The sequence below is a fragment of the Anomaloglossus baeobatrachus genome, chromosome 4, assembly GCF_048569485.1.
Source record: "Anomaloglossus baeobatrachus isolate aAnoBae1 chromosome 4, aAnoBae1.hap1, whole genome shotgun sequence".
Classification (NCBI taxonomy): Eukaryota; Metazoa; Chordata; class Amphibia; order Anura; family Aromobatidae; genus Anomaloglossus; species Anomaloglossus baeobatrachus.
Genome location: NC_134356.1, coordinates 374654176 through 374676184, shown reverse-complemented (window position 1 = coordinate 374676184; position 22009 = coordinate 374654176). Strand labels below are relative to the sequence as shown.

The 22009-nt window shown below is 40.4% G+C and overlaps 1 protein-coding gene across 1 annotated transcript in view; it reads right to left on the bottom strand.

The window, feature by feature from the left end:
- The window catches only part of CCDC146 (coiled-coil domain containing 146), a 234020-nt gene that overhangs the window by 56717 nt on the left and 155294 nt on the right, over positions 1–22009 (bottom strand). Inside the window, exons 8-11 of the mRNA XM_075345195.1 lie at positions 18110–18337; positions 17636–17822; positions 14051–14146; positions 10470–10640 (exon numbers count right to left, since the gene is read on the bottom strand). Coding sequence (XP_075201310.1) covers positions 10470–10640; positions 14051–14146; positions 17636–17822; positions 18110–18337 — 682 coding nt within the window. The remainder of the gene's footprint in view (positions 1–10469; positions 10641–14050; positions 14147–17635; positions 17823–18109; positions 18338–22009) is intronic.

The following is a 22009-nucleotide window of genomic DNA, read 5'->3' as shown; positions in this document are numbered from 1 at the left end:
GTATTTTTTATTTTCACAAGGACAACCCCATATGTGGTGGAAAACTAATGTTTGTGTGTGCGGCACAACTCAGAAGGGAAGGAGCGCCGTTTTGACTGGAATTGATGGTGGACACAATGGCACGTTTGCAGGTCTCCTGACATGTGAAAACAGCAGAAGCCCCCAAAAGTGACCCCATTTTGTAAACTATACCTCTCCAGGAATTCACCAAGAGGATTCGTGAGCATTTTTATGAGGCGATTCACAGAGTGGTATAACATTGGGCTAAGTAAATAAAACCATTTTTTTCTGCAAAATGTTGTTTTGGCCCCAAGTTTTTAATTTTCAAAAGGGGTAATGGGAGAAAATGAACACTATTACAATTTGTTGTGCAATTTCTCCTGCGTATGCCAATACCCCATAAGTAGTCGAAAACTACTTTTAAGGTACAGTGCAAATCTCATAAAGGAAAGAGTGCCATGCTGAACTTCAAATGTTGCTGGATTGGTTTGCAGTTGCCATGTCCCATTGGCAAAATTCCTGAGATACCAGAGCAGCAGAACCCCACATAATTAACCCCATCTTACAAACTATAGCCCTCAATGAATTAATCTAGGGGTGCAATGATCATATTGACAGTATTTGTGTGTCACAGAATTTTATACCATTGGACGAAGAAAAATTAATTATGTTTTTACCAGAAAAAAATTAATTATGTTTTTTCCAGAAAAAAATTGGTTTTAGCCTCAGATTTTACATTTTCACAAAGGGAAATGGGTAACCATGGTAGTAATATTTCCTTAATCCTTTTATCTACATTTTCCTCTTCCTTAACTTTTTTCCTCTTGGCTTGTTCTGTAACCTTTTTGATGGGACTAGATAGTCCTCTTTAATCTGGATGATGACTGTTAAGGCCCAGTCACACTAAACAACTTCGATCAGCGATCCCAACAACGATACAACCTGATAGGGATCGCTGGTAAGTTGCTAGGAGGTCGCTGGTGAGATGTCACACTAAGCGACGCTCCAGCGATCCCACCAGCAACCTGACCTGGCAGGGATCGCTGGAGCGTCGCTACACGGGTTGCTGGTGAGCTGTCACACAGGCAGATCTCACCAGCAGCCAGTGACCAGCCCCCAGCGCCGCGTGGAAGCGATGCTGCACTTGGTAACTAAGGTAAATATCGGGTAACCAACCCAATATTTACCTTGGTTACCAGCGCATACCGCTTAGTGCTGGCTCCCTGCACACCTAGCCACAGTACACATCGGGTTAATTACCCGATGTGTACTCTGCTACGTGTGCAGGCAGCAGGAGCCGGCTTCTGCAGATGCTGGTAACCACGGTAAACATCGGGTAACCAAGAAGCCCTTACCTTGGTTACCCGATATTTAACTTCGTTACCAGCGTCCGCCGCTCTCACACTGCCAGTGCCGGCTCCCTGTTCCCTGCACCCCTAGCCACAGTACACATCGGGTTAATTACCCGATGTGTACTGTGACTACGAGTGCAGAGAGCAGGGAGCCGGCACTGACAGCTGAGAGCGGCGGACGCTGGTAACGAAGGTAAATATCGGGTGACCAAGGTAAGGACTTCTTGGTTACCCGATGTTTACCGTGGTTACCAGCGTCCGCAGAAGCCGGCTCCTGCTGCCTGCACATTTAGTTGTTGCTCTGTCGCTGTCACACACAGCGATGTGTGCTTCACAGCGGGAGAGCAACAACTAAAAAATGGCCCAGGACATTCAGCGACAACCAACGACCTCAAAGGAGGGGCCAGGTTGTTGCTGGATGTCACACACAGCAACATCGCTAGCAACATCGCTGCTACGTCACAAAAGTTGTTCCTTAGTAGCGATGTTGCTAGCGATGTTGCTTAGTGTGACGTGGCCTTTAGCCTAATTTTTCATGATCTGGACCAATCCGATCCTACATAATTGTTGAGTTATTGCATTGTTTTTCGTGTTATGACCCGGCAGAGCCCTTTTGTTATTCTTTAGCAATTTATTGGTCATGTATTACAAGTGGGCCTGAATTTGGCTTGTAATTTTGTTCTTTTTTTGTGATAAATTTTCAATAAAAAGAGATTAAACATAAAATAGCACCAATATGTGCCACACAATTTTTTCTGAATGTGGCAATACCTCACATGTGGCTGTACAGTACTGCTTAGCCACACCGCAAGACTCAGGAGGGAAGAAGCACTAATTGACTGTAAAGGGTGCTTTACACGCTGCGACATCGCTAACGATATATCGTTGGGGTCACGTTGTTAATGACGCACATCTGGCGTCGTTAGCGACATCGCAGCGTGTGACACCAAGGAGCGACGATCAACGAGCGCAATAACGTGAAAAATCGTTGCTCGTTGACACGTCGCTCCTTTTCCAAATATCGTTGCTGCTGCAGGTACGATGTTGTTCGTCGTTCCTGCGGCAGCACACATTGCTATGTGTGACACCGCAGGAACGATGAACATCTCCTTTCCTGCGTCCACCAGCAATGAGGAAGGAAGGCGGTGGGCATGTTCCGGCCACTCATCTCCGCCCCTCCTCTCCTATTGGGCGGCTGCCGTGTGATGTCGCTGTGACGCCGCATGAACTGCCCCCTTTAGAAAGAAGGCGGATCGCCGGCCAGAGCGATGTCGCAGGGAAGGCAAGTCCGCGTGACGGGTGTTAGCGATGTTGTGCGCCACAGGCAGCAATTTGCCCGTGACGCACAACCGACGGGGGCGGGTACGCTCGCTAGCGATATCCATAGCGATATCGCAGCGTGTAAAGTGCCCTTTAGAGTACAAATTTTCATACGATAGTTTACAGACTCCATATAGAGAGCCCCTAAGTTTCAGAAGAGCAGAATTCCCTCAAAAGACCCCATTGCTATATTCTGAGAGCGTGGAGTGGAGGCTTATTTTTTGCTGGACAAGATGACATTTTCTGCAACTTAATTTTTATTTCCATACAACATTTTGATTTGTGTTTTATTCTGTATGATGAAAAAGCATAATTTTTTGCCACTTTTTTCTTTCATGGTGTGCATTGAAGGGGTTAACAATGACTGTGTCCGTAACAACCCAGTCTGTAACACTGTCACACTAGAACACTGTAAAAACAAAAGCACCTATCCCTGTCTTTTCATCAGCTGGAAAAGTGGAATAAAACGAGATCAAAAAGTCATATGTAAATTAAAATGGTACAGCCGAAAACATCATCTTGTCCCGCAAAAAAACAAGCCACCATACAGCTCCATCAGCGAAAAAATAAAAAAGCTATAGCTCTCAGAATACAGCATAATACGGCATAAAAGAAAATCTTGAATTGCTGTTGCTTCTTTATTCTGCCTCTCAAAACGCGAAATAGAAAGTGAAAAAAAAATATTATGTGGCTCAAAAGGATACCAATAAAAATTCCAACTCATCCCACAAAAAGCAAGCCCTCCCTTGACTCTTTCAGCTGAAAAATAAAAAAGCTATAACCTTCAAGATTCAGTAATGCAAAAAAACTGTTTTGTAAAAAAAGCATTTTTTGAACATGATAGTAGCCAAATCTAAAATTTGGTATTGCTGTAATCATACTGACCTAAGGAATAAAACCACTTAATTACTTATGCCATATGGTGTAATGTGCAAAAAAAGTAAATAAATAAAGCCAATTGTTTAACTGCTGTTGATTTGTTCATTCTGCCTCCCAAAGATCACAGTATGGCACTGCTCATATTTATCATTCGCTCTATGCTGAGCGCTTACACCAAAGATTACGTGTAAATCTCTTAAAATCATGATTCAAGTAAAAGGAAAATTTACTGTAATGAAACAGAGGGAGTCACTATGAACTCCTGGCTGGCTTGTTGTCCGGTAGTAACCATCTTTTTAAGAGTGCACAAAAGTGCGTTCAGCAAAAAAAGACGAACACCGCTGAACAGATGTCAAACAGAGTCTGCAGTAACTCTGTTGCTTCATTATAGTTTTTGATTCACTGAGGGTTTCACCTGAATCACGTATTTCGGATGTTAATGGAAACCCTGATGTAAGTGCTCATCACAGAGCACAGGATAAATGTGAACTGATCCAAAATTTTGTGCACCCAAAACTGCCACCAAATAGCATTCAACTCAACCCACAAAAACACAACTCCCCACTCAGATCTGTCATCTGTGAACGGAAATATTGGGGGCTTCCATGTTATTGGTAGCAGAAAGGCTCTGGCTACGACCCCCCCAAAAAAAAAAAAAAATTAAAAACCAGCAAAATTTGCAATCCCAAATTCACATACCCATTCCCATCTGAGAAGGACAATGTACCTAAACCACAGTGAACGTCCACATGTTTCGCATTTCTGTAGTGAAGAGAGCCCGATTAATTTATGGGGTGCAGGTTTCCAGAGGCATGAGCTGGGCACAATGTATCGGCACAACAAGGGCTTATTTGTAGTTTTTAATGCTGCCACATTCATTGCGTTTGACTTTTCGGGTGTTTTCCAGAGACTAAATCATCACTACACCTGTAGATGAACTCCCATAAGGATGTAATTTCCAAACGTTGGTCACTTGAGGGGGTTTCTGCATTTGCAGAGCGCTTAAGTGCCAGAACAGGAGTCCGCAAACTATTCTAGGAAAATTTGTGCTCCAAAAATCAAATAACTCTCCTTTCCTTCCGAGCCCATCTGTGCAGCCAAACACTACTGAACAGTCACATGTCCGGTATTGTCACGTTCAGGATAAATTGTGTAAGATGTTTTTGGGCTTTTTTTTTTTTTTTTACTTATTCCCCCTGTGAAAATTTGGGGTTAAAACAACCTTTTAGTGGTATAAATTTAATTATTTATTCTTCACCACCCAATAGCATAATTTTCGTGACACACCTGTAGTGTCAATATGCTCACTGCACCCCTAGATGAATTCAATGAGAGATGCAGTTTTTAAAATGGGGTGACTTATGGGGGCTTTCTGCTGTTCTGGCACCTTAGGGGCTCTGCTAATGTGACATGGCATCATTACAACTAAATCTTAACTCAAATATGGCACTCCTTCCCTTCTTCACTTTGTACTGTGCCCTAAAAGTAATTTTTGACCACTTATGGGGTATTGGCGTATTCAGGAGAAATTGTACAATGAATTGTTTAATCCATTATCTCTAATTACCCTAATAAAAATGAAACGTTTGGGGTTAAAGCAACATTTTTGTGGTTAAAAAAAGTATTTTCTTATTTTTACGGCTCAACTTTATAAAATTCTGTGAAGCACCTGGGAGCTGAAGGTGCTCAAGAAACAGCTAGGTAAATTCCTTGAGGTGTCTAGTTGCCAAAATGGGGTCACTTGTAAGGGAGCTCCACTGTTTAGGCACATCAGGGGCTCTGCAAACGCAACATGGCATCCACTAACTATTCTAGAGAATTTTGCGTTCACAAACTGAAATGGCGCGCCTTCCCTTCTGAGCCCTGCCATGAGCCCAAACAGGGGATTTCCAACACATATTGGGTATTGGCGTACTCAGGAGAAATTGCACAACAAATTTTATGGTGTATTTTCTCTTGTTACCCTTTTGAAAATGGAAGATTTTGAGTTAAAGCAACATTTTCGTGGTCATAATGTATTTTTTCATTTTTACGGCTCAATGTTATAATATTCTGTGAAGCACCTGGGGGTTTAAGGTGCTCACCAAAAATCTAGATAAATTCCTTGAGGACTTTGTTTAAAAAATGGGAGTCACTCGTGGAGGAGGTCCACTGTTTACCCACATCAGGGGCTCTGCAAACGCAACATGTTGTCCCCTATCTATTCCATACAATTTTGTGCTCTAAGATTCAAATGGCGCTTCTTCCCTTTTGAACCTTACCGTGCGTCCATACAGTAGATTTCCACCACAGATGGGGTATTGGCGTACTCGGGAGAAATTGTACAACAAATTTTATGGTGCATTTTCTTCGGTTACACTTGTGAAAATGCAAAATTTGGGGTTAAAAGGAACATTTTTAGTTTCCAAAATGTTTTATTACATTTTTTAACAACATAAAATATAACATTCCCAGCAGAATGATTTCCCATCACAGGGGGGGTCACAAGTATTAAAGTTTATATTCAAATAAGTACACATGAAAAGGAAAGAAAAGGATAAAAGAAAAAAAGGGAAAGGGAGGGGGAGGATCCTTATCTAGGAAGAACAGCCTGGTAATTGGTATATTTGTACACTGTTTAACATCATAATCTGGTGAAAATTATATGAGTTATATCATTCAATAAGCAGAGGACATTCCGTGCATATAATTACAGAATGTTTTATTAATAACCATGTTTAAATAGGCACAATTTAGAGTTAACAATTAACATCGCCTCTTCTATATGTATCTCTCAGGAGGACACATTTAGAGAGCGGCTTTGTAGGGGGTCGGGATGGGAGTTTATCCATCAAGTCCAAACAGCATAAAATAACTCTATGGTCTCGGTCCTAGTGGCTTCAATGCGTTCATAAATCATTATATTACCTAATCTTCTTTTGAGTAAAGATAAAGAAAGAACTGATGTTTTCCATTACGCAGCTATGTGAATTTGTGAAGCCATAGTAATAAAATGTAGTAAATTAAAGGTTTTATTAGTAAGTCCGGATGGTCTGTATCCAAACAGTAGTACTGCTGGATCAAGGCAGATAGACTCCCCTAAAACATCCCGATAAGGGATTTAGCCTCTTGCCAAAATGTTTTTTACCAAAGAACAAGTCCACCAAAAATGCTTCATGTCTCCTGGGGCGTTGCACCCCCTGAAACATCTAAACGTGACATTAGGATATATTTTATGTAAATTTACCGGGACATAATAAGCTTTATGTAGGACTTTTAACGATGTCTCAGTGAGTGATGTCTGATTACTACCTTTAGATAAAACATCACAGTATCTATTCCATTTGTCAATGGACATAGTGAATCCGAGATCATTTTCCCATTGCTCCATATACCTTAATTTCTCACCAGCTGGGGAAGATTTAATATGGAGTATAGTAGTGAGATAATCCGTCTACCAAAAGGGTCATATAGGCACATTTGTCCAAATGCAGTGGGTGGTGAGGCTTTATTGCTTGTAGAGGTTGTCTTGGCAAAATCTAGAACCTGATTGATAAGCATCATTTCTCCCAATGCGGTGTTATGTTTCTGTATAAAATCTTTCCGAATGATAATTGAGTTAGTAGATGTCCAAAGGTGTTTCATGGTACTTTTCCCTTAAAGTTTCCACCATTGAAAGGAATTTGGGTAAACATCAGGTTATTAAATAACATCAATAGAGGGGAAGGAATGGATTTTAAATTGAAATCTGAGACCCAATGAAAGAGAGTGAGAAGTATATGGTGAGAGTGGCTAAATTAGAAGGTAGCTGACCTGTCGACCACATTAACCCCGAGATGGAGTATGGTGCAATGAGGAAATTTTCAATGTGTATCCATCTGGGCTTACCAGATGAAGACAAGACTGTAGATAACTGTGCTATTTGTGCAGCCTTATAATACAGGGAAAAATTAGGAAGCAAAACTCCTCCTTTTCGCCTATGATAAAAAAATAGTTTGTTGCGACATCCTAGGCCGTTCAACGTGCCAAAACAATTTAGAAATGACCGAGTGAATATCTGAGAAGGTCTTACTAGGTATTACTACAGGCAGAGATCTGAATAGGTACAAGAAACGTGGTAGTCTTATCATTTTTATAGAACTGACACATCCCAACCAGGATGGGTAGGAGGATGCCCATTTGCTGAGATGAGCCCAGAGATTCTGGATTAGAAGAGCTTAGTTCCATATAAAGAGCGTTGATTTACTCATGGTTAAATTTATACCTATATAAGTGAGATAATGTTCCCTTTTGGTGAACCCAAATTGAGATATTATATGGTCTTGCATGGAGATAGGGATATTAATAAACATTGCTTCAGATTTATCAATATTAATATTGAGACCAGATATTATTTCAAGAGAGGAGAGGTTCGGGAGCGTCACTAGAGATGTTGTGTAAGGGTTAAAAGAAGGTCATCTGCAAATAGACCCCTGTCTTTAAAGGAACATTTTTTCATTCCACATTGCTTTAGTTCCTCTGAATCCCCTAAAGGGTTAATAAACTTCTTGGATGAAGTTTTGAGCAGTTTGTGGGGGTGCAGTTTTTAGAATGGGTACTTCAAGGTCACTTCAAATGTGATATGGTGCCTAAAAAAATGGTTTGGTAAATTTTGTTTGAAAAATGAGAAATTGCTGATAAACTTTGAACCCTTCTAACGTCCTAACAACAAAACGATGTTTCAAACATTGTGTTAATGTAAAGTAGACATGTAATTTATTAACTATCTGTGATTTAACTTTTTGGTTTAAAGGCATAAAAATTAAAATGTTGGTAATATCAACATTTTCACCAAATTTCTGATATTTTCACAAATAAGCACAATCAATATTGTCCTAAATTTACCACTATCATAACTTACAATATGTCACAAAAAACAATCTCAGAATCACTGGGATCCATTGAAGCGTTCCAGAGTTATTACCTTATAAAGTGACACTGGTAAGAATTGAAAAAAATTGACCTGGTCATGAAGGTGAAAACCATGCTCTGGGGTTAAGGATTTAAAAACGTAAAAGATTAATATATATATATTATATATATATTTTGGCCTAAAATACAAAGGTTATGTGTCAGCTTTAACTTTATGCCTTTTACAGATAATTTATTCTTCAACTTGCTTAACTGTTCACAATGACAGTAATTTTAACAAGGGGTGCCATAACGTTTGCATGCCACTGTAGAACATCATAACATGTCTCACCAATTACCATTAAAGAGCTTCTTTTTAACATATTTATTGACGACCTTGTAGGGGGCATACAACCTAGAATTTCCATATTTACAAATGATAGTAAACTCTGCAATCAACACAGAGTAGGATAATTTAATTTAACATTTGGATTTATGTAAGCTGGAGGATTGGCCTGAGAAATGGCAACTGAATTCAATGTAGATAAATGTAAGGTCATGCACTTGGGCAGAGAAAATAAAATGTCTAATTATGTACTAAATTGTAAAACACTGAGTAAAACTGTCACCGAAAAAGACTTGAATTTGATGTTCACCCATACATCCAACTTCCAACTTCAGTGACTAGTGCCATGTAGCTGCTGCCAAGGTTATTAAAATAATTGGATGCATTAGAGGCATAGATGCTAATGACGAGAGCATAGTTTTGCTTCCATACAAGTCACTAGTGTGGCCACACGGTGTACAATTTTGGTCTCCAGTATCCAAGTAGGACATAGCTGAACTAGAGCTAGTGTAGAGAACAGCGACCAAGTTTATTAAGGAAAATGAGGACTGCAATACCAGGACAGGTTATTAACCACTTAGTGACTAAGGACATACTCGTACGTTCTTGGTCATCTCCCTCTGGTTACTGGGGGCTCCGGCAGGGAGCCCGTGGTAATCCCCACACATCTGCTGATCTGATCAGCTGATATATGTGGTAATAGGCACAGGTGGATTAGAGATCCAACCACGCCTGATAACCCCTTAGATCGAACTGTCAAACACTGACAGTGCAATTTAAAGGGTAGTGGCGATGGCCCTGTGACACGATCACAGGGCGCCATGGTAGTGCAGGGTCAGCTGACGACCCCTGTCGCTACCATGACTCACTTCCTTTGATAACCAACAGACCACCGAGAGCAGCATTTCTGCTGATCAGAGCGATGCTGCTCTGATCAGCAGAAATGCACAGGTGATCTGACTGTGCAGTGATAAAGTCAACCATAGGGACTAGTAAAATAAATAAAAAATGTAAAAAAAAAGTTTAAAAAAAATGTGAAAAAAATACTAAAATTTCAAATCACTCCCCTTTTGCCCCATTGAAAATAAAAGTTAAAAAAAAAAAAATATATATATATATATATATATATATATATATACACATATTTGGTATTGCCATGTACAGAAATTTCCAATCTATCAAAATATAAAATCAATTCATATGATCAGTACACGGCGTGACAAGAAAAAAAATTCCAAACGCCAAAATTAAGTTTTTGGTTGCCACAACAGTTCTTTAAAATGCAATAACAGCGATCAAACCAGCGTATCTACACAAAAATGAAATAATTAAATGTCAGCTTAAGATGCAAAAATAAGCCATCACTGAGCCACAGATCCCAAAAAAATGAGAACGAAACGGGTCTTGGAAAATAGTGACAAAAACGCTATTTTTTGGCGGCCAAACTTCAGATTTTTTTTTTTTCATGCCTTAGATATTTCCATACAATAATGTACATGTTCTCCAGAATTAAATAAATTAAGTCTTTTCAGGCTATTTTTCCTAAAACAATCAGATTCTCTTAACTTTAGATATTTTCTCCCCAATTTCACATTTGGTGACATCACTTATACTATATGAGGCACTATGGTAACTTTTATAGTCCTTTAGCTTGTTTAGTATTGAGAACATAATATGGCATTATTTGTAGGAACATAACTCACTTGAGCTTTTACAAAATCCCTTGACTTTTGTTCTCTCTCATCCGCTTTGATTTGCACCAGACGGGTTAGGTTTACTAGATCTTCCCGGCATTCTCCCTGTTCCTTTGTAAGTTGTTCTTCTTCAGCTATACACTGTGCCAATATGCGTGCCTCTACCTCAGTTAGTGTTTGCTACATTGAAGTGAAATACAAAAATAGTATGTAAGATTAGCAACAGAGAATAATTTTTCACAGGTATCTGAAATATATGTGGTTTGCCGCTATTAAGACCAAAATATTTTATGGTTACATTCTCCCGTTCTCACATTTATTAAATATTTGACTATAAGACACTTAAACTTCTGTGCTTCCCCCCATCCTTGAATAGGTAACTCCTGTGCATGACTGGGGGATGTGATTGTTGTTACTGTTATTACTTTCATTTAATAGGTGTCTGATGCCCAACGGCAGTCCACCTTGTGGTTGCGTTTTCCCCTCAAATCTCCAAGACATTGAAGACTGACTGGGGCAATTAGCGGTAGCGTTGCTTTGCTCTTTTCGTTTTCTCTCTCTGACTTTTCTCAGCTTTCTTTTTTTAGCCACATTTTTTACTTTCCTTCCTACAAAAATGGCGCTCTAAATGGCAAAGGTTTACACAGTTTACACACTTTATCTTTCTCATACTCCTTGCTGATCGAACCCTCAGACCAACCTAACACCAATTTTCAAATCCACTGGAAATGCGATTTGGGCCTCTCTAAAGGTGGTGTCACACACAGCGACGACGACAACGACGTCGCTGCTACGTCACCATTTTCTGTGACGTTGCAGCGATGTCCCGTCGCTGTCGCTGTGTGTGACATCCAGCAACGAGCTGGCCCCTGCTGTGAGGTCGTTGCTCGTTGCTGAATGTCCTGCTTCCTTTTTTCGTCGTCGCTCTCCCGCTGTGAAGCACACATCGCTGTGTGTGATAGCGAAAGAGCAACGAAATGAAGCGAGCAGGGAGCAGGAGCCGGCGTCTGGCAGCTACGGAAAGCTGTAACCACTGTAAACATCGGGTAACCAAGGGAAGACCTTTCCCTGGTTACCCGATATTTACCTTCGTTACCAGCCTCCGCCGCTCTTGCTGCTAGTGCCGACTCCTGCTCTGTGCACATGTAGCTGCAGTACGCATCGGGTAATTAACCCTATGTTTACTGTAGCTAGGAGAGCAAGGAGCCAGCGCTAAGCAGTGTGCGCGGCTCCCTGCTCTCTGCACATGTAGCTGCAGTACACATCGGGTTAATTAACCCGATGTGTACTGTAGCTAGGAGAGCAAGGAGCCAGCGCTAAGCAGTGTGCACGGCTCCCTGCTCTCTGCACTGTGACATGTAGCTGCAGTACACATCGGGTTAATTAACCCGATGTGTACTGTAGCTAGGAGAGCAAGGAGCTAGCGTTAAGCAGTGTGCGCGGCTCCCTGCTTTCTGCACATGTAGCGACGTTATGATCGCTGCTGCGTCGCTGTGTTTGACAGCTAAGCAGCGATCATAACAGCGACTTACAAGGTCGCTGTTACGTCACAGAAAATGGTGACGTAACAGCGATGTCGTTGTCGCTCTCGCTATGTGTGAACCCAGCTTTACTCTCTAGGATCAGTGGAGGTGTATCTTCACCTAAATGCATAAATCATTTATCTGTTTCAGTTTTCATGAGGCCGGGTATAAATTACTTTCTCATTGGTATAGGGTCCCAACTCACCGACACTATCTAATCCCGTGTTGGGGAGGATGATATGTTACACATTTTTGGTCCTGCAAGTTTATCTCTCCTTATTGGGGGAAAGTACAGCAAGTAATGTGTAAAATCATAATTCTCATTCCAGATCTGTGCCCGAATCTCGTCCTTCTCCATCACTATGACATCCTTTTAAAAACGTACAGGCATTCAATATTAAGATATTTAATCGCAACTGCAAGAGCATGCATCCCCCTGCTCTGGATGATAGATACCGCTCTGACAAGCTCCCTCTAGTTTACTAAAATAAATGAGTTGATGTTAATGGAGGAACTCACTAATACGATTGATAACTTATGATGGTTTCTACAAAAGCTGGTTTTATTGTATGGAATTTAGAACACCGCATCACTATTGGGTCTATATCGTGGAAGACTGACCTGCGCTCTTTGGGCCTCATCTAGGAACACCTCTCAACATTGCCTTCCCTCCCTTCCCCTCTCCCCTTTTCTCTTCGCGCTTCTTTTGCTGTTCTCCTCGTCTGCTCTTCTCTTTATTTTTCTTCCTTCTTTGTCAACTGTTATGACTGGATTGCTATACTCAGCTTGGACAATTACCGTATGGCTGTTCATTTTGTGTTATTGTCCTGCACAGCCCTCAGGAATTTGAGTAAGTTAATTTCTTCGATTGTAATTTGCCATTCTATGTCTTTTTCTCTTTAAAAGTTCAATAAACATTAAGTTTTTAAAAAATTTGACTCCACTCCTCCAAATAGAAGAAAACAGTGTGACCTATAGGTTGTTAGCAGTAACTCAATGCAAATCAAAGACAACCCACTGATTGTGTAGGACTTCCCCTATGGTGGTGCTGCACTAGAGTAAACACTGCAGCAAGGGAATACATTGTGTCACCTACTGTATCCTCACCCATCCCTTGTAGACTGTGAGCTCTCGCGGGCAGGGTCCTCTCTCCTTCTGTACTAGTCTGTGCCTTGTATTGTTTATGATTATAGTACTTGTCCCTATTATGTATACCCCTTTCACATGTAAAGCGTCATGGAATAAATGGCGCTATAATAATAATAATAATAATAATAATAATAAATCCTGATCACAATAAGGGACTTTCCAATGTGGGAGGTGGCTTTAAATCAATTAATTTTATGATTTTTGCCCACTCTTAATATCACCCTGAATGACAATATACAGTATATCTATTGCAAGCAGAAAGCTTTGCTAATGGCTGCTCTGCACTTAATGGAGAATCACTACACAGAACACATGACAGTGACTAAGCATGTGGGCAAGGACATATTCACAAGTCTGTTTTTCAAGAACATCTGCTATTCCTTTATTGAATAGATAACGTAAAGACACTTTTTAGTCTATGACTCCTTTCACAAACACCTGAAAAAAAAAACAAAAAACGTATGCATTTTAGTGAATGAGACCATGCCATAATAGAAACAAATAATATGTAGATGTCATCAGTATTGCATCCATGTATTGTCCATTCCAGTCAGGCATTTTTATTCAGCCTATATATGACAACTTCTCCCCATATCATTTTTTATAGACTGTAAATGAGAAATATCATTCATTTGTTTTTGATCTCTAAAATGGATGATGGGCTTTAAAAGTGGTAACCGCTTAGCAAGTGACTTACTTCCTACTGGTATAATAAAAAGTGACCTGAGTATCTGCCCTGTAGAGAACAGTCTGCGATCTGGCAGTACATGTCATTACATACGATCAGTCAGTCATTTCACCCAGTAATGGGTGATATTTTGAGATGTGCAGCTCAAAGTCTCTACAGACAATAATAACAAATCTCACAAGATCTAAAATTCCAATAACATGCAATAGTAATAAACAAAATGTGCCAACCTGTTGTACAAACTGCCTTTTCAGTGTTTCAACTTCTTTGCGCAATTCCTTCCTCTTTTCTATAAGTAAGCCACCATCTTTCGGGAAAATGTCCATCTACAAAAAAATGAAAAGAGCTTTATTCTTTGAAAGTGTATGCAATCAATTTCGTTAGAAAAAAAAATCTGGATTCTTTTTGAAGCAGAATTCCAATTTAGTGCCAAAATTAGAAAACTACTTTACTAGCAACTCTTTAATATAATTGTATTAACAATACTGGTGCAATGTGAAACTATGGAATAGATGTTTACAACATTTAAAGTATAATTGTAATTCCAAAAAAGATTTTACATGTGACAACTACAGCATGGTGCTGCTAATCGCTGGGGCCTGGGTCCTGAGCTCCCCACCAATCAGTCAAAACTACTACTCTTAAGTATGCAGCTTCTGTATACGGAAGACATAGCGGTCTACAGACTCAATAGTAAGTCTGCTCATCTCATAGAGCTGTCTACAGACCCACAGGGCCTGATTCATCAACACCATTGTTGGTTACTCCCAGTCCTAAATAAATATGCCAATTACTGAATGTTCTAACACAGGATAGGCAAGGAGTAGCAAAAGTAATGTAATTTATGAGACTTGTAGAAACACTGACCATGACGTGGCTGCAGCTCCACTCTATACTTAAAGTAGCAAACTATAATAGCAGAGGTGTCAAATCTTACTACACTTGACAGTATAATTGTACTAGGAGATTTTCATTATTTTAGAATATATTTCTAATAAATAAAGTATATCATTGGTTACACTGGTTATCAATCAGTCCAGTGCACTAATTTGCCATCAACCACCTTGTACTATAAAACTTTTAAGAAATGCAAAAGGTGAACCAGCAGTGTGTATATTATGGATAAAGTTTATGAAAAACAAAGTTGGACCAGCAACATTGACATATAACAAGAATAAAATACAAAAGGGGAAGATTAATCAAGACTGGTATAGTGCATGGTTGCACTACGCCAATCTTGTTGGAGTTGGCTAATTCTTTAAGAGGCGTCTCCTTGTGTTGGGAGAGCCCAAACTGTAAAGACACCCCAGAATTGGCGCATCTATTAGATGTGGCAATCCTGGAGCTTACCCGGCTCATTCCGAATGCCCTAGTGCGATGACAATCAGGGTACTATCAAGTGTTAATGACAGCTGTGATTTTCTAAAATAATCACAGCTGCCATTAAGCCTGAGGTTAGTATTGGGGAGGGGTTTAGGAAACTCCCCCATTACTAATCATGTAAAGTATAAGAAATAAACAAAAAATACAGAGAAAAATACTTTATTTAAAAAAACAACAAACACCCTATTTCTCCAATTTTTTAAGCCCCAACATGGCCCTGTAGGTCAAACTGAATCAACAGACACAATGTCCGACATTGATCCTGGCTCTGCTACATGTGAGATCGCAATGTGAGGTCACATTAGAAAATGTGACCGATCACTGCTGCATCAGGGTCACACTCACGGAGCAGCAGCTCTGAGAGCAGTGACATCAGTGAGTTCACCTGAGGTCACAGTTGGCGGTTCCCACTGTACCCCAGCTGTGACCTCTGGCGGACTCAATGAACTTACGTCAGGTGAACTCTGTGAACTCACCTGAAGTGAACGCAAAGAATTCAGTGCCAGATTACCGGCTTAGGCTATGTATCTCCTGGCAGAAAAAAACAAATTAAAAACGAGACATGGTTTTGATGCGTTTTTCTGCCAGGAATTTGGTGCAGAAATTTGTTGCATCAAATTTGCATCTTATGGCAGAAAAACGCATCAACACTGCATCATGTTTTTTGGTGTGTTTTCTGCCAAGAGATGCAGATTTCTGCAACAAATTTCTGTACCAAATCAGCATCTCCTAGAGAAAAATGTGTCAAAACTGGTTCGTGTTTTTGGTGCAACAAATTTCTACACTAAAACCACATCTCCTGGCAGAAAATGTATCAAAATCGCGTTTTTTGATGCCTTTCTCTGCCATGAGATGCAGATTTGGTGCAGATTTCTGCAACAAATTCTGTACCAAATCTGTATCTCGTGGAAAAAAAACACATCAAAACTGCATCGTCTTTTTGGTGCGTTTTTCTGCAGCCAAATACTCAACGTGCGCACATAGCCCAAGCCAGCATTGAGTTCACGTCAGGTGAGTTCATAAACTTCACCTGAGGTTACTCATTGATGTCATTGTTCTCACAGCTGCGGCTCCAGCAGTGTGTAGCTGACGCCTCAGTGATCGGTCACATTGTAATGTGACCACTCACTGCGACCTCAGATGTACATAGGACGTCGTGTCTGTGGATTATGTGAGACCTATAGGGGTGTTTTGGAGATTAATAAATTGGAGAAAGAGAAAGAGGGTGATTTTTTTTAACGTATTTTTCTCTGTGTAAAGTATTTTTCTGTGTTTTGCATGTTTTTCTTTTTACTTTACACAATTAGTAATGGGGGCTGTCATAGACCTCTCCCCATTATTAATCTCGGGCTTGATGATAACTGATTTTTAGACAAATCACAGCTGTCTTTAGCCCCTTATATTACTCTGATTGCCACCACTTCAGGGCAATCGGGATGAGCTGGGTAAGCGCCAGGATTGGCACATCTCATGGATGCACCTCCTGGGACAGCTCCAGTCTGCTATTTTTAGGCTGGGGATAGCCGAGTAACCATGCGCCTTCCCAGCTGGGTATCAAAATTTGGGGGGACCGCATGCCAGTTTTTTAAAAATGATTAATTCAAATAATTAAAAAAAAACATATAGGGTCCATTGTAGTTTGATACAGTCAAGATAACACACCCAGTTGGGAGCTACAGCCTCCAGCTGTCTGCTTTATCTGTGTTGGGTATCAAAATAAGGGGGACACTAAGCCATTTTTTCCAATTATTTGTTTAATTTTTACACTCCACTCCGGGACGCAGATAGCTAGTGTGAAGGCAAATAATCATAGTCTGCAGTCTGACTGCAGCCAATCACAGCTGCTGTCACAGAGAATGGACGAGGTAAGCGGTGCATATTGATAAGGTTTAAATAAAATTTAATGAATGGACCCGAAGCAGGGTGACAGCCACACGGAAACTCGGTAAGTATAACGGTCCTACTTTAATCCCCATTTTGTTTCCTTTTTCATCCTCCTAGCCCTTAATAACACCATTTTACAGCACACAAGTTTCGGTACCCATAGACATATATGGGGTTTGTGGTCCGAGCTCAATTTTGGGATCAAGTCCAGTCCCGAACCGGGCTTTTTTTTTATTCCTGTCCGGCCACACCAAGTGAACCTGAATATCTGTGCGTTTGCCCATTTTTAGTGTCTACTACTTAATGAATTGGGACCGGAGTAACATTTCTGGCATACAAGTTACATTTCTGGCATTTTTTATGCCACGCACCAGCTCCACCCATTTCAGCGTAGCTGATTCAAACTGGAATGAAATTCCAAAAGTCGCAAATTTGGGGGGGAAAGAATTGCAACTTTTCATAGCTTTTAAAGACAGCTTTCTGCTGTAAAAGCATTCATGAATTGGTACCAAAGTGTCTATTTTCTGCCATATATAATAACTGTATACCTCTGCTTTATGCTTGTCATATAAAGACTGTGTGTGTATTAAGGAATCATTTGCTGACTTAAATTGTAGCTCCAATTTCTTCATATTTCGCATATCCCGGTCTTTCTCTTTGTGTTTACGAGTAAGTGCATCATGCTGTGACTGCTTCTCTATCATGGCATGACGTAGATTAAGATCGAAAGCTGCCCTAGAAATCCAAATGTGGAAATTAGTGTAATAGAATGTAATGAGTACAGGATCATAAATCAGAGTCATGCAGAAGTAGCCTGCTTCAGGAAGAATGCTAACGTTATAATGTATGGTTTAGTCTATGATATAACAGTACAATCAAAGTGAAAAATACAATGGTACTATAGGCAGGACTGCAAATGGCTTGAAAAGAGTGCTTAAAACATGTGTTGTGGATACAACATGTTCTGCAGCTGTAATAACTTCGCGTACGGCACAGACCAGAAACTAAAGGTGTGAAGTAACCTTTCTCCCAGAGCGACTGCTTCATTTTCCTTGGAAAACTCCAGTACTTTGGTCAGATTATTACATTCCTGCTCTTTATTTTCCAGAAATGTTCTTTTCCCATCCAATTCCTTCGTAACATCTTCTTTTTCCTCCAACATCTTTTTGGTTTTATTCGCTATCATTTTGAGGTTATGGTTTAGTTCTTGGCACTGTTCCTCAAGCTTCAACTTTTTCTTTCCTGTTTCTCTGGAATTGAGACAAAGTACAATATGTAGTAACATATCTAAAATCATTTCAAGACAAAACCTGACTGTATATATGGCAAACCTAAACAGAGGGCAAATCTCAATTTCCTGATCTCAAACATACTCTGCCTGATGATGTATACTATGTTTAATGCATGTTTCCTGGATATTACTAAGACCCACAGGCCAAATATATCATGACGTTATTTATTCGAAATATTTGGAGCCACATTATTCTGTATATTTAAAAAAATGTAGTCAGAACTTAAGGTCACACTAACAGGGTTATACGGTATGTACATAGTGGTAACAGAGGTTTATACTTCGTTATTAAAATAGTATAAACGTTGAACATATACAAACCTAGTTAAAAAAAAAGTTGGAATACTGTGTAAAATGTAAAGGAAACAAGAATGCAATGATTTGCAAAACTTATTTAGCCATATTTTATTCACAACATAGATCACATATAAAAAATTGAAAGATAGACAGTTTTCCATTTCATTTGAAAAAAATTAATGACTTTAGAAATTGATGGCAGCAACATATCTCAAAAGAGTTGGGACAGGCCTACAGTACAGACCAAAAGTTTGGACACACCTTCTCATCTCTGGAACAACTATTAAGAGGAGACTTTGTGCATCAGGCCTTCATGGTAATATAGCTGCTAGGAAACCACTGCAAAGGACAGGTAACAAGCAGAAGAGACTTGTTTGGGCTAAAGAACACAAGGAATGGACATTAGACCAGTGGAAATCTGTGCTTTGGTCAGATGAGTCCAAATTTGAGATCTTTGGATCCAACCACCGTGTCTTTGTAGAAAAGGTGAACGGATGGACTCTACATGGCTGGTTCCCACCATGAAGCATGGAGGAGGAGGTGTGATGGTGTGGGGGTGCTTTGCTGGTGACACTGTTGGGGATTTATTCAAAATTGAAGGCATACAGAACCAGAATGCCTACCACAGCATCTTGCAGCGGCGTGCTATTCCATCCGGTTTGCATTTTAGTTGGACCATCATTTATTTTTCAACAGGACAATGACCGCAAACACACCTCCAGGCTGTGTAAGGGCTATTTGACTAAGAAGGAGAGTGATAAGGTGCTACGCCAGATGACCTGGTCTCCACAGTCACCAGACCTCAACCCAATCGAGATGGTTTGGTGTGAGCTGGACCGCAGAGTGAAGGCAAAAGGGCCAACAAGTGCTCTGGGAACTCCTTCAAGACTGTTGGAAAACCATTTCCGGTGACTACCTCTTGAAGCTCATCAAGATAATGGCAAGAGTGTGCAAAGTAGTAATCAAAGCAAAAGGTGGCTACTTTGAAGAACCTAGAATATATAAGACATATTTTCAGACTAAAAGTTTTGGAACAATTTCTGGAAAAAAAAATGTCCCTGAATGTAAAATTGCGAAGATTTGAATATCTCACCATCTACAGTACAAAGTATCACCAAAAGACTCAGAGATTCTGGAGAAATCCATGTGCACAAGGGACTAGTTCACTATAAGGTGCTTGTGATCTACGAGTTCCCAGGTTGCACTGCATTACAATCAGATATGATTCAGTTGTGCAAATCACTGCTCAAAAATACCTCCAGAAATTATTGTCTGTATACATAGCTCACTGTGCAATCCACAAATGCAAATTAAATCTCTATTATCCAAAGAAGAAGCCATTTATCAACACAATCCTGAAACACATCTGGGGTTTTGGGACAAAGCTCATTTAAAATAGACTGAGGCAACATGGAATTCTACTCTGTGGTCTGAATTTGAAATTCTGCATGGAAACTAAGAATACCATGTCCTACGAGCCCAAGAGAAGAGAGACCATTTAGATAATTAATGCAGAGATCAAAAGCCTGCATCTCTGATGGTATGGTCATCAGTGCCTATCACATGAGCAGCTTACACATCTTGTAAAGCACTGAGCATTATTTAGCAGTTTTAGAACAGGACTTCCTCCCTTCAGACGTCTATTTCAGGGAAGCTCTTGTATATTTCAACAAGACAATGCTAAAACATATATTGCATCCATCACAATAGCATGGTTTCGCAGAAGAGTTCGGGTGATGAACTGGCCACCTACAGTCCAGATTTTTCACCAATAGAAAACATATGGCACGTTCCAAAACAAAAAATCCAGGAAAGTTGACCCATGAACTCTGATCACATAAGAATGTGACAAGAATCCCAAACCATCAGAAATTTGGTCTCCTCTATTCCCAGATGTCTACAAACTGCTGAAAAAAATACATGCCACACAATGATAGACATGGCCCTGTCCCCCCTTTTGAGATGTGTTTCTACCATCACTAAGTAAATGAGTTGACTTTTTCAAATGAAATGAAAAAATGTCTAACCTTTAACTTCAGATCTGTGTTCTATATTCTTTTCTGAATAAAATATGTCTATATTTCCAAATAATTTAATTCTTGCTTTATTTTTTTTACACAGCATCCAAACTTTTTTCAAATTTGGTTTGTAAACCTTAAGCCAGCAAATGATCATTTACCTACAAGAATAAAATCAATAGTGCATCTGGCAAGCTTGGAACTACTGTTGCCTAAAAATGTACCATGTAGGCAGACATGCCTAACTTGTACTAAGCTGTCATCATTTTGTCCTTTGTAAGAGAAACAAAATCTTCTGAAAAGTATGCTATCTTTCAAACATGTGAAGGCCAATTGAAAAATTCTGAAAAACAGATTTTGACTTTCAAAATTAGAAAAATAGGTAAATGAGTAAAACGGATATATATGGACATGACGTTCTTAGTTTAACATTTTCATCAGACTGTATGAAGCCCACTGCCATGTCACAGCGAATGTCTGTGGGTCCCTAACTTTTAATAGCCTTAAAGGTGCGGCGTCATGCACCAACCACTGCCATAATGCACCAGTAGGGCAGGTGATTTGGGGCCCCGCAGTACCTTTGGCGCCCCTGAGGCTCTGATCGTCACAGGGTACTGCACCTCAATTAAGGTGCGGTATTCATCTAAGGTAAGGGAGGGATTAATCACCGGTGTTCCACATTCACACACTACATACAGCTTAGGAGCCTTCACATAGGGTGGGTTGGCTCAGGGTAGGCAGGGGGTAGCCATACGATCATGGGACTTCCCGGTCACTGAAGCCAGCCACCTGGGGGGGAGCAGGCTCCACTTGGGGTAGAAATAGACGCAACACACTCACATCAAAAACAGACCCGTCAGGACCATAGTTCTGGCAAGACATCTCTGGAAAACTTGGACTTAACTGGACACGGGGTTTGGAGCGGGACCTCAGCCAGGGCACCTAACTGCGGAGGGGGACACCATAGAAATAGGACTCTTATGCCTTCTCTCTCAAAACACAAGTGGTGTCCCCTTACCGGATCTGGGATTGACTTCAGCCCATTACGACAGTAACCAGTGTGACCGGTCTGGCAGCCGAAGTCGTGAGTAAACTACACCTTGAAACCACAGAGACTGTGTTGACTCATCCTTACTGGCGCCGCTGCCCAGCACATAGGCACCAACGGCCATTAACCCCTTCAGCACCCAGCCTGTTTTCACCTTAAAGACCCGGCCATTTTTTGCAATTTTGACCAGTGTCACTTTATGAGGTTATAACTCTGGAATGCTTCAACGGATTCTGGCGATTCTGACATTGTTTTTTCGTGACATATT